At 42.0% G+C, this 12,693-nt stretch overlaps 1 protein-coding gene across 1 annotated transcript in view; it reads left to right on the forward strand.

Annotated features, from left to right (window-relative positions):
- Nucleotides 1-400: 400 nt before the first annotated feature.
- LOC126252660 (uncharacterized) overlaps nucleotides 401-12,693 on the forward strand; it is a 101,506-nt gene continuing 89,213 nt past the window's right edge. The window contains exon 1 of the mRNA XM_049953563.1: nucleotides 401-625. Within this exon, the coding sequence (XP_049809520.1) occupies nucleotides 401-625 (225 nt within the window). The remainder of the gene's footprint in view (nucleotides 626-12,693) is intronic.

Genomic DNA, 12,693 nt, shown 5'->3' on the forward strand with positions numbered 1-12,693 from the left:
GCATTTCACAAGAACGATATTTTCTGGATCCATGCTGACTGTGTGTCAATAGAACGTTTGCTTCGAGGTAGTTTATAATATTCGAACACAATATATGTTCCAATATCCTACTATAAATCGACGTCAATGATATGGTTCAGTAATTCAGCGCATTACTCCTATTTCCTTTCTTGAGTATTGATGTGATCTATGCAACTCTTCAGGCTTCGGGTACGGATCATTCGTCGAACGAGTGGTTCTATATGAGTGCTAAGTATGGAGCTGCTGTATCAGTACTCTGAAAGGAAGATCAAAGATCTTGATGCACTGACTTCACTTCAGCAGTAATATTTGTAAGATTTTGGGAAGCAACGAAGCCCCTGTGACCAAGCATGGGGACAGAAGACCTGCTCGCCAGTGGATGACAGCGTGTTCTGTAGAGGCGACTGTGAAGGAGGCGGTGGCGGTTGTCCTTGTTGCGGGCATCGGCGGATACCACAGGGGGTCCATCGTCCGCATGGCCGGGCGTGGTGGCCGGTCCAAGGTCGAACGGCTGAGGACCACCTCCCGGTATATAAAGGACGGCGCGCGCCGGACCTGCATCACGGTATCCAGCCGAGCTCAATCAGACACCATGAAGGCTTTCGTAAGTACTGCACACTCTCTCCATTTAGATACCTTATCCGCTGCTCTGGGACTGTTCGTCCCCTCAAGCGTTTGCCTTCTTGTGCCACGCTAGAGGAGGAGGAGGGGGAAGAGCCTAGTGAGGTCATTAGAGAAGGGCCATGCTAGAAGTCTCTTACCCAAGAAGTTGAATATTTATCCAGAGGTTGAAGCTTTTACGTTTATATCGTAATACTGCACACTCCTGCCACGCTATGATACCGCAAATGCTTTTACTAAAAGAATGCATCAAAGTGCTTCAATTCCGTTTCTTAAGCCACATATGTTAACAGCGAACCAAGCTATGTGCTACAATGGTTAAAATACTAGTATCCTACTTAGCTGAAGTGCAGTTCAGATTGCTGTAGGTTCATTCCCACTTAGATTTCTCGTGATTTCCCTAAATTTCTCCAAGCGAACTTCACAATGGCTCTTCCAACAGACCACAACTTATTCCAACCACATTATCCTCCAACCAACAGGCTCCCTCTAAAATGTGCCTTTCATTTAAATATTGTACTTAATTCAGTTTCGTTTTGATGTATGAGAATAGATTCTAATAATAACGCTTAGATTGTGAATAAACTAATAAAACATACTGCACGAGTTTTGCATACAAATAATTCGGTAACATTAACTGAGAAATAGAACAATACCTGTAAAATGAATGTTTGGAATGTCATAAAGACGCTTCAACTTCGCAGTTTCCTCAGTCCCTATCCGAAGCTAGGAGGTCAGAATGTTGCACTGAGGCATTGGAACATGCATGTGAAAGTTCAGTAGTTCTGGCTCTGCGAGCAAAACATGTCGTTTTCTGTGGTTTGTTATTCAAACTGCTGATTTAGAATAGCTGACACAAGTCATGTCACACTATTCAATTGGTTCAAGTGGCTGTGAGCACTATGGGACTTAACATCTGTGGTCATCAGTCCCCGAGAACTTAGAACTACTTAGATCTAACTAACCTAAGGACATCACACACATCCATGCCCGAGGCAGGATTCGAACCGGCGACCGTAGCGGTCACGCGGTTCCAGACTGAAGCGCCTAGAACCGCACGGCCACACCGGCCGGCTCACACTATTCAAAGTTAAAAAATACGCTCTCTTAGATATATTTCTGAAGCGGAACGCAGCGTACAGGTACTTGTGTGACCCGTTATTCAGTACTGCTCGAATGTCTGGGATCCCCACCAGGTCGGATAAAAGGCACAAATCGAAGCAATTCCGAGGCTAGGTGCTAGATTCGTTACCGGTCGGCTGTATTAGAAGGATAATATTAAGGAAACGCTCCGTTAGCTTAGATGGCATTTCTTGAAGGGAGGAAGATGATCTTGTCCCTAAACGCTATTTAGGAAGCTTCGAGAATCAGAATTTGCGATGTACTGCAGAACAGTTCTACAACCTCCAGTACTGATATCACGTAAGCACAAAATAAGAGTGATTACTGCTCGAATAGTGGCAAAAAGGCAATCATTTTCTCCAAGCTCCATTTGTGAGCGAGACAGGAAAGTAAGTGACTAGCAGTAACTGTTACCATACATTGTACAGTGTCCTGAGGTGTGTGTTGATTAGATATCGATATCACTAGTAAAGCTACCTATAATAAGCGTGACAAACATCTTCGCATTACTGGAGAGGAGCCGACGTATTTCATTTTACCGCCTGGATGAACGATATTGAAGCACATTTTAGGAAGACGTGGTTACAAGGGAAGTGTCCACAAATTTTCAATAATTTTATTTACATAATTACTGCAAACGCTTTTAAATGATTGTTTCAGAATAATTCTGATGATGAAGGCTTGCTCCTTCGAAACGCGTCACTCCTAGCGTATTTACATTGTGAAAAGTACTTGAACCTACATTTTAATATTATGTTTAACAACTACGATCTTCCATCCATCATTGATAATATGAAAATCTGATCACTTTAGTTACAGTTATGACTAGAAAGATTCTTTCTTGAGTCATCAATCTAGTAATTCATCTTCTCCTACTTCGAGCTAATCTCTCCAACTTTACATAACTACTACACCACAATTTTTTTAAAAATCTAGCAGCGCTTGAAAATACTGCTTCAGTTGTAAATTTCTTTATTTTCACCTGACCGGTTTAGAACTGTTATAAGCCCATCTTCAGGTATCGTAGCTGTGCTGTGGCCCCGAGCGCCGCGTGTACCAGGCGTGGTGTGCTGCCTATGAGCCAGTCATGACTAGAAAGATTCTTTTTTGAGTCATCAGTGTAGTGACTGGTTTGAAGCTCTCCAACTTTACATAATAACTCATAGGCAGCACACTGCGCCTGTCCCGTTTCCACTTCTTCCGACAGTGTCAAGTTTACCATTCTGAGATACCACAGCAGATGTCCCACAAATCTGTCCCTCCTTCTTTCGTCACCTGCTCCTTTTATTATTTCTCGATTTCGTACGGTATCTGTCCACTTAATTGCCAACATTCTTCGATAGCACCATATCTCATAGGCACCTCCTACATAGCCGTGGAGGTACTCGACTCGTAGGTAACCTGATGCAAATACTGCTGTTGGACGGAATTTTCACTGCCACTATTTGGCCGGCAACATGAGGGTAGGTGGTAGCCTAAAGTTTCTGACCACCAGTCTTTTTGACGATGTCATGGATTAAATACCACACCTCTCCACAGAGTCTCGTGGACTGAGGGCAAGTGACACTGTTGATGTTGATCCATCCATCGGATGGGTATGTTAAGCTAAGCAGCTCCCTTGCTGCTATTCGAGAGAAGCAAGCTATGTGCTGGCACCGAGTGGTTCATCGTCTCCCTTCTCTTATCGTCACCATACAACACAAAAATACCTCTACACTACACACACATCCATTACACTTACCTACACTCCACAAATACGTGTACGACAAAACTCGCACAAACCCGCAAGCTAAATGGCCAACATGCACCGAGGAAAGACGCCTTTCTTACATACAGATACTACAGGGATATCCCAACCAACAATGCCATACGACATTGACATTCGTATCTCATCCGCTTCCAACTTTTCTTCGCTGGATTTCCAGTTGTCCTCATTTACTTCCGTACAGTTCTTTGCTCTAGAAATTCACTTTCCTCTTCTTTTCCAAAATAGTCTCTGATATCAGCAGAAATTTTTCATTGGTTAAAATTTTCTACGCCAACGTCCTTGCCACGGTGGTAACACCGGTCCCGTCAGATCAACAAAGTTCAGCGCTATCGACTAGCACTTGGATGAGTGACTGCCCGATATGCCGAGCGCTGTTGGCGACCAGGGTTCACACTCAGCCCTTGTGAGGTCAATCGAGGAACTACTTGACTGAGAAGTTGCTACTCAGATCTCGTAAACTAACAACAAGTGGGATGGCTGTGTACTGATCACATACCCCTCCATATCCGCATCCAGTGACGCCTGTAGGCTGAGGATAACAGGGCGGTCGATCGGTACCGTCGGACCTTCCGAAGCCTGTTCAGACGGAGTTTAGTTTTAAAGATTTTCTACAACTGCAACGCTCTAACTCTGATGCCTTCACCGAGCGAGGTAGCGCAGTAGTTTGGTAGGGCGAAGGTTCAAATTCACATCCAGTTGTCCAGATTTAGGTTTTCCTTGATTTCGCTTCATCGCTCGAGGCAAATGATGGGATGGTTCCTTTGAAAAGGCATGCCAGATTTCCTTCCCATCCTTGACACAATCCGAGCATGTGCTCTGTCTCTAATGACCTTGATGTCGACGTGACGTTAAACTGTATCTTCCTTTCCGATGTTTCCTTGCTTTATTCATCGGATATGCTTTCTAGAAAGAAAACGTGTTTCACTTCTTCCACTACACTGTTTTTCTCAATTTTGACTTTGTGTAAATATTAACCTGTTTTTACTATTAATTACCTTCATCTTGGACTTAATACGGTGTACATCTGTTCGCAGGTCTGCTCTTTCCTCGTAGTGCTGCTGGTGGCGGCCGTGTTCGCCCAGGAGAAGGCCAAGGAGACCCTGAAGGGCGCCGAGGCCTACTACGCCTACGCCGCCCCCTACGCCTACAGCGCCTTCGGCTACCCCGCCGTCAGCGCCTACTCCGCCTACCCTTACGCTGCCGTCGGCTACCCCTACTACTACCGCTGAACACGGACTTCGATATGAAAACACACTTGCTCTGACCTTTCACTCTCTTCCTTCTTCGAATAAACAGCTTTAAACAAAAGAAGAACTGTTTTAATTTTCACTTCATCCTGCCACAAACTTCACTAAATTTTCCGGAATGTATGACGGGAATGGTATACCAAGTGCAAAAATATATGCACAAAGTCTGACGGTGCTTAAAAATAGTTATCATAGTCCCATAATTCAGAGAGTTGATCGATCTATAGCGTGAATACACTTGAATACACTCTTTCAAATATCTGGGAAAAGAAACAGGAGTTTAAAATTATTTACAACACGTACAGGAATCAATTGCAGTTCACCATTTCGTATGACATGAAAGGGAGACTGTGTTATAAAGGAATTGAAACAGATTTGTAGACTTTACCCAGTGTTATTCGATCTGTGCACTGCGCAAACAGTTAAGCAGTCAAGAGAGAAATTTAGAAAAGATTGAAGGTTTAGGGAGAAAAAGAAAAACTCTAAGGTGTGCTAGTGGTATAATTCTCTCATCGACGTCAAACCACGCTAAAGAATAGCTGATCAGACTGAGTAGTTGAGTAGTGTACTGGAAAGAGGTTACAACATGAGCAGCGACAAAATGAAACAAGCATAGCGTATTGTAGTCGAATTAAGTCAAGTAATACTTGGGGAATCAGATCAGTTTTGCTATTTGGACTGCAAAATAACTGAGTAGCAGAAATGAAAAGGCTATAAAATGTACACTTCTAATCGCAAGTAAAGCTTCTCTGGAAAAGGAAAATATTTTAACAGCAAACATAAATTTAGGGTTGGGAACTCTTAATTGAAAGTATTTGTTTGAAATGTACTATTAAATGAAAATGAAATGTGGACATAATTAGTACAAAAAATAAAGGTATCAAAAGTTTTTGAAATGTGATATTCCAGAAGTATTCTGTGATGACGATGCTGGTGATGATAATGATGCACGTGCTTTTAAAGGATTTAACTTCATAGTTATTAATCCCTCCATCATCACATGCTGTTCAGAGATGCAGGTGGAGGACTGTTTCTCGAAGTTTCGATAGTAAGAATGTCATCACGTGATCCAGTTAACTGACAAAAAATTCAGATGTCACGAAAGTAAAAAACTAAGACCATTGTGTAAACACGCCAAAAAATTGTAAGGCAATGTTTGTCATTTTTAACTTTTATGTTCAAGGACGGAATCGGAAAGATTTTGTGTATTGTTTATGGTAGGTCCAGAAACAAAGAACAGATTGATTAGATGGTTAGATCTGATGTAACTAATGAACAAGTTATGCATAGAATTGGCAAAAAAGAGGTTTATGCCACTACTTGACTAAAAGAAGAAATAAGATGATAAAACACATCCTGAGGTATGAAAGAATATTTAATTTAGTAACGGAGGGAGTGGATGGACACAAAAATTGTAGAGGGAGACCAAGTCTTGAATACAGTAAGCAGCTTCAAACGGATGTAGGCCGGAGGAATCGTAAAGCGATGGAGAGATTTGTACAGAAAACGAAAATACATTAACTAGAAGAGCTGCATCAAATGAGCAGAAATGAATCTGTTATACTTCTACCATCCCATTGTTTTTCCTTCTCAAGAACTTGTTCTCCTAGATATACGTCATTTTAAATTAAATAATAAAAAAGGGCAACGCAATGAGTAGCACACGTGGCTGTGGAATCGAGGGTTGAGAGGTAAACCTACAAGGGCAGCACATTCACAGTCACACACACAGTCTGACATAAATAATGTTTCCATCAGACATTATTGTAAGGTCAAGAATTATTCCCGCAGGCCATTCAGTTATGAATAGTTAACTCTATCCAAACTAGTAGATGAACTACAAGCACTCAAGTTCCAACTGATTACTGAGTTGCAATACAGACATTATATAAGTCAATCCTGTTCATCCGGAATGGTGACAATGATCACAAACAAAGAATGGCACACTGAAGTTCAGAATTCTAACAAAGCCGTTAACTCAGATTGCAATAATCTTGCGTCCAAAATGGCTTTAATTTTAATGATCATGAATTGTCAATCAGACTATAAATTGAAAGGACTGAAAATTTAAAATGAACTTTTGTTACAGTAATTGATTCTGACAGCAATAACATTATATGCCCAAATGGGGATTACAGTTAAGACAAGAAGTTCTCATTTAAAGCAGTAAATAAAACAACATAGAAGCACAAATATTAAATATCACCAGTATTAAAAGTTTAATTTCAGTTCCAAAATAATTAACGTTGGCAGCGATGAAACGTTACTCCCAAATTGCGATGATAGTAAGACCAAATCTCATTTTAAACGACAATAACTAATTATACAATAATTTAGGGCATTCATACAAACAATTTAAAAGATATTGAAATGATATCTACAAAAAATTAATCTCCGCGAATCAGCCAATTATACAACAAGGCATCACAATAACCAAGCGACTGAAGAGGTGACCACCACCAAAGTGTGGCCAAACTCTTCGACAAAATACCGAGGCGCTGTCGCTTCCCCCACGGTTGGAAGTACCGGACAGATGCAGGGGTACATCTGCACTCACTGGACAGAACCCGTGTCCAGTAATTCCCAGGGAGCCGAAAATATCTCCTTCCAGCAGGTTACTCTAATCGCCTCACTGAAAACACAGGGAAGCGCCGCACCTGCCCCACGTGTGGCTCGGCCCACTGATGACAAACCGAACAGCTAATTGCGCTGCTGCCTTCCCGTCGCAGAGCAGACGGGAAGGTAAACACCAGGCGGGACCAGAAAGAAGGCGACGACCCTTGCTGGTTACGAGCCCCCTCCGTGCTGCGAGAAAAGGCCGACAAAAGGTGCTGCAGACCCATCAAAGCGTGCGACAGAAAGATAGTATGAAGCCGAATTGATAAATAGCAACCAGTCACACGGCTCACCTCTAATGGTTTAATAACTGCAATCAGTTACTTGTAAGCGAGGACACAAAATAGTTGCGTCTGCAAAATTGTGTATTTTCTCCGCTAGCAGAAGCTGCTCTGCCTTGGAAATTGCACTTGCGTCGGTTGGCTCCAAAAAAAGCAAAAACACTTCAATCTTGTTATAATTCTCACAAAACATAGTGGCACACGTAATTCAAGATCCACAGCGAGTAATGGTCAGGATATTTCGAATGGGCAGGCCAGTGATTTCGACGACTCGGAGTCTTCAGTCGAATCTTCTTCAGGGTAGAGACGAATTGGTTTCCGATGTCCTTTTCGTTCCTTAGGGATTCAGAAAGCCTGTGAACGGCGCAGAACAAGCGTGGCACACGTTTCAATTTGGGGGACAAAGGTTTCATTTGGTTAACATACGAAAATATGTATTCAGTCTGATCCATAGCTACCAGAAGGACTTTTTCAAACTCGATTACTGTACTGGCATTGGCGTCCTACAACCCATACATTTTTAACAACTTGAGAGAAACTTTCTCTGTTGCTCAGGTAAAAACTAGAATGTTCAAAACGTATCATTCCACTGAGTCTATGGTTTCATCCACAAAGGTTTCTACATCACACTCAAACTCTTTCTCCTTGATTCTTTATGTGGATTTTTTATGAACAGGCTCCATTTAGATTTTCCCTTAAAGTACTCTCGTCAGGCATTGATGTTGTTCTGTATTTTTTTTAAAGAAATCCCTTGAAGGCTTAATAGTACACCTTACTGAGTTGAATTTCTGCTTATCTAGGAGCTGCATGCAAGTCAATGTTGAATTTCCTAAAATTTTGGCTTTTTGAAGAACACTGTTCAAGTGTATTTCGCCACGGAGGGCCGTGATTTGTTTGAAGAGTTTCGTTCTTTTGATGTTTAGAACAGGAAATGTGTTGTTTGACGTGATCTCGCTGGTGTTTTTCATATAACAAAATTCCTGAATCGCGTACATCACAAACAGTCCCATCAGTTTCTATGGAAATAGAAAAAAAGTCAGACTGTGGACATCGTCGGCACGATAAACTTTAGTAATGCTTTCGTTTAGCAAGGAACTCACGTTCACTAACAACAGGCTACCGGTTCTGGGGAAATTTAAAGATATGTAATGAAATGCACTTATTTTCATTAGCATTGGTGCAAACTATTTATAGCGGTAAAATGAGAGAAACAGGATTTGTCGTACATACAGTCCTACATTTACAGAAAGAGGTAGGATTACTATTCGCATGTTCACTGCAAGCTGAAGAGACGTTAACTGAGAATTTTATATTGATTAGAAATTCCATAAACTGGAATTCGTCTATAGCACGAATTCCAGTTTGTGGAATTTCTAATCAATATAAAATTCTCACGATAAAGGATGACAGCCAAAAACAGTTGCAGGATAAAAATTTATTAAAATTCTTGACCAAGGTTTCGATACATATAAATATACCTTCATCAGAAATAAAAAAAATCCTGAACAGGAAGACACTTTCATTAGAAAAGCCTTAGCATTGGAAGTGAGAAACACAAAAGCTCAAGTAATAGTGAAATTACCAGAGTAATACAGGCATAAAATATTTAGTTACTTACTAAAATTACATCATGCAATGGAGATTAATAAAACAATTGTGCCAAAGGCGTCGTCAATAATTAAGACATCTTCTCCATTTGTACATGACTATGGGCACAGGGTCAAAGCGAACAGTTTAGCACCATTACTTCGCCTATGAACTATCGAGACAAGAGTGTGAAAGCACTATGGCAGATAGTTTCGCCGAGAGAGGGCACTTGTATGTGCCAGACACTCGCGCATATTAAAATCCATAAATACATACATAAGCGCACCAAAAATTATTAAAAGTTGTGTTAATTCAAACTTTCTGTCTTAATAAATGAAACATATCAGACCATTTAAAAACATTTATGTAAAATAGAAAATATAGAAACAATTTATCTGTGTCCTAGTGTCAAACAGATAAAGCTTGCACTATGTAACATCTAACGAGAGAGGGCACTAGTGTAATGCGCGAGAAACTCGCGTAAAGTAGGCGGTGAAATACATACTAGCGAAAACAACCAAAATGTTATAATAAAACGAAACCATCTGTCGTTGTGAATAAAAACATACTAGTCAATTAACCACACATACACATCAAAAATCACAAACAACAAACATCAAAAATAGATACGTAAAATCCCAACAAGACAGGAAAAGCGCATTTCACCGGCATCAACAAGCAAGAAAACTACCTTCTAGTCAGCCAGACTATATTACATTAAGGCAAGGAGGGGTTTGAAACTGTCTAAAAAAATTTTGTTTCTAAGCTGCACCTGTTCATTAAGAACAAAACCGTCTTTTAGAGACAGATGCTTGAAAATCTCTAATTCTTCGAGCAAGTCCAGTTTGTAACCTTTATTAGCTTCATGAAGCAACTCTACGTCGTCCAGTTCACGTGGCGTGTGCTGTAAGAGCCATAGATGTTCGGCAAACGTGGAATTATGTACGTTTTCCCCATTTTTACCTAACATGTGTTCTTTATACCTAACTTTAATGGGTCTACCTGTCTGTCCAATTTAATAGTTTGGGCAGTCGTTACAAGTAATTTTGTGTACACCGAACTTAGTGCCGAGTTCTTCCCGTGCTCCAATGGTATGAATTACTCTTTGTTTCAGGCTATTATTTACGGAAAATGCAACTCTGTAACCGCATTGTTTCTGTAAAAGTCTTCTTATCTTATAAAAAAATTTTATCCTGCAACTGTTTTTGGCTGTCATCCTTTATCGTGAAGAATTTCAGCAGCTGCTGTTGCAGTCATGTTTAAAATCTTGAGATAAAATACTCAGTTAACGTCTCTTCAGCTTGCAGTGAACATGCGAATAGTAATCCTACCTCTTTCAGTAAATGTAGGACTATATGTTGAAAATTAGGTGGACTGATAAGGTAAGGAATGACGAGGTTCTACGCAGAATCGGAGAGGAAAGGAATATGTGGAAAACACTGATAAGGAGAAGGGACAGGATGATAGGACATCTGCTAAGACATGAGGGAATGACTTCCATGGTACTAGAGGGAGCTGTAGAGGGCAAAAACTGTAGAGGAAGACAGAGATTGGAATACGTCAAGCAAATAATTGAGGACGTAGGTTGTAAGTGCTACTCTGAGAGGAAGAAGTTAGCACAAGAAAGGAATTCGTGGCGGGCCGCATCAAACCAGTCAGTAGACTGATGACCAAAAAAAAAAAAACTGGAATTAAACCCGGAAGTCATTTCTCTTGTACATAATAAAATGCGCTCGAGAAGATTACTGAAAAGCTACAGTAAAATGAAAAAAGAGATAAAGGGTAATGTGGACGTGGTTGGTCGAGGAGAAAAGGGATAAAGGTCCCAAAAAAAGGAAAAGGGGGTATGAAAAAAACTTTTCTTTGCGTAACTAGAGGCAAAATTTCACACTGTGGTACCTTTCGAAAAGCTTCATTTACCCCTAGATAAAATATGCTAACCTAAAAATCTGAAACCTGGTCATGTTATAAAATGTCAAAATGCTACAATCTACAATATTCGACGTTTCTGTGAGATGCAGCGTTCTTTCTGAGAGTGTGAACATTTTAGTATCTTAACAAATCAGTATTTCATAAGATGACACAGCAGTACACCCATGAGGATTTCAATGAGTTTTGTTCTGTCAATTGTACATGCAGTTTGCAAATTAGGAATATTCACCGTTGGGTTGTTGTAAGCTTTAAAAAAGTTATAGTGATCCTAATAACGATTTTTATTACGAAACAGTTCATGGATGAATTTGCTGCATACGAGTTCGTATCCAACAGTAAGGAGGGGTGGGCTACAGAATGAAGCGGCAAATGTCGTTGTAGGAAAGCTTGGCAGAAGCTGAAATAATTAGAGAACAAGTTAGCACAATACAAGATTTACTTATCTTGTATTTCTCCAAGCATAAGAAGATTCATTACGAATAATACACAAATAATACACTCCTGGAAATGGAAAAAAAAACACATTGACACCGGTGTGTCAGACCCACCATACTTGCTCCGGACACTGCGAGAGGGCTATACAAGCAATGATCACACGCACGGCACAGCGGACACACCAGGAACCGCGGTGTTGGCCGTCGAATGGCGCTAGCTGCGCATCATTTGTGCACCGCCGCCGTCAGTGTCAGCCAGTTTGCCGTGGCATACGGAGCTCCATCGCAGTCTTTAACACTGGTAGCATGCCGCAACAGCGTGGACGTGAACCGTATGTGCAGTTGACGGACTTTGAGCGAGGGCGTATAGTGGGCATGCGGGAGGCCGGGTGGACGTACCGCCGAATTGCTCAACACGTGGGGCGTGAGGTCTCCACAGTACATCGATGTTGTCGCCAGTGGTCGGTGGAAGGTGCACGTGCCCGTCGACCTGGGACCGGACCGCAGCGACGCACGGATGCACGCCAAGACCGTAGGATCCTACGCAGTGCCGTAGGGGACCGCACCGCCACTTCCCAGCAAATTAGGGACACTGTTGCTCCTGGGGTATCGGCGAGGACCATTCGCAACCGTCTCCATGAAGCTGGGCTACGGTCCCGCACACCGTTAGGCCGTCTTCCGCTCACGCCCCAACATCGTGCAGCCCGCCTCCAGTGGTGTCGCGACAGGCGTGAATGGAGGGACGAATGGAGACGTGTCGTCTTCAGCGATGAGAGTCGCTTCTGCCTTGGTGCCAATGATGGTCGTATGCGTGTTTGGCGCCGTGCAGGTGAGCGCCACAATCAGGACTGCATACGACCGAGGCACACAGGGCCAACACCCGGCATCATGGTGTGGGGAGCGATCTCCTACACTGGCCGTACACCACTGGTGATCGTCGAGGGGGCACTGAATAGTGCACGGTACATCCAAACCGTCATCGAACCCATCGTTCTACCATTCCTAGACCGGCAAGGGAACTTGCTGTTCCAACAGGACAATGCACGTCCGCATGTATCCCGTGC

Source organism: Schistocerca nitens, chromosome 4 (assembly GCF_023898315.1).
Source record: "Schistocerca nitens isolate TAMUIC-IGC-003100 chromosome 4, iqSchNite1.1, whole genome shotgun sequence".
In the NCBI taxonomy this organism is placed as follows: domain Eukaryota; kingdom Metazoa; phylum Arthropoda; class Insecta; order Orthoptera; family Acrididae; genus Schistocerca; species Schistocerca nitens.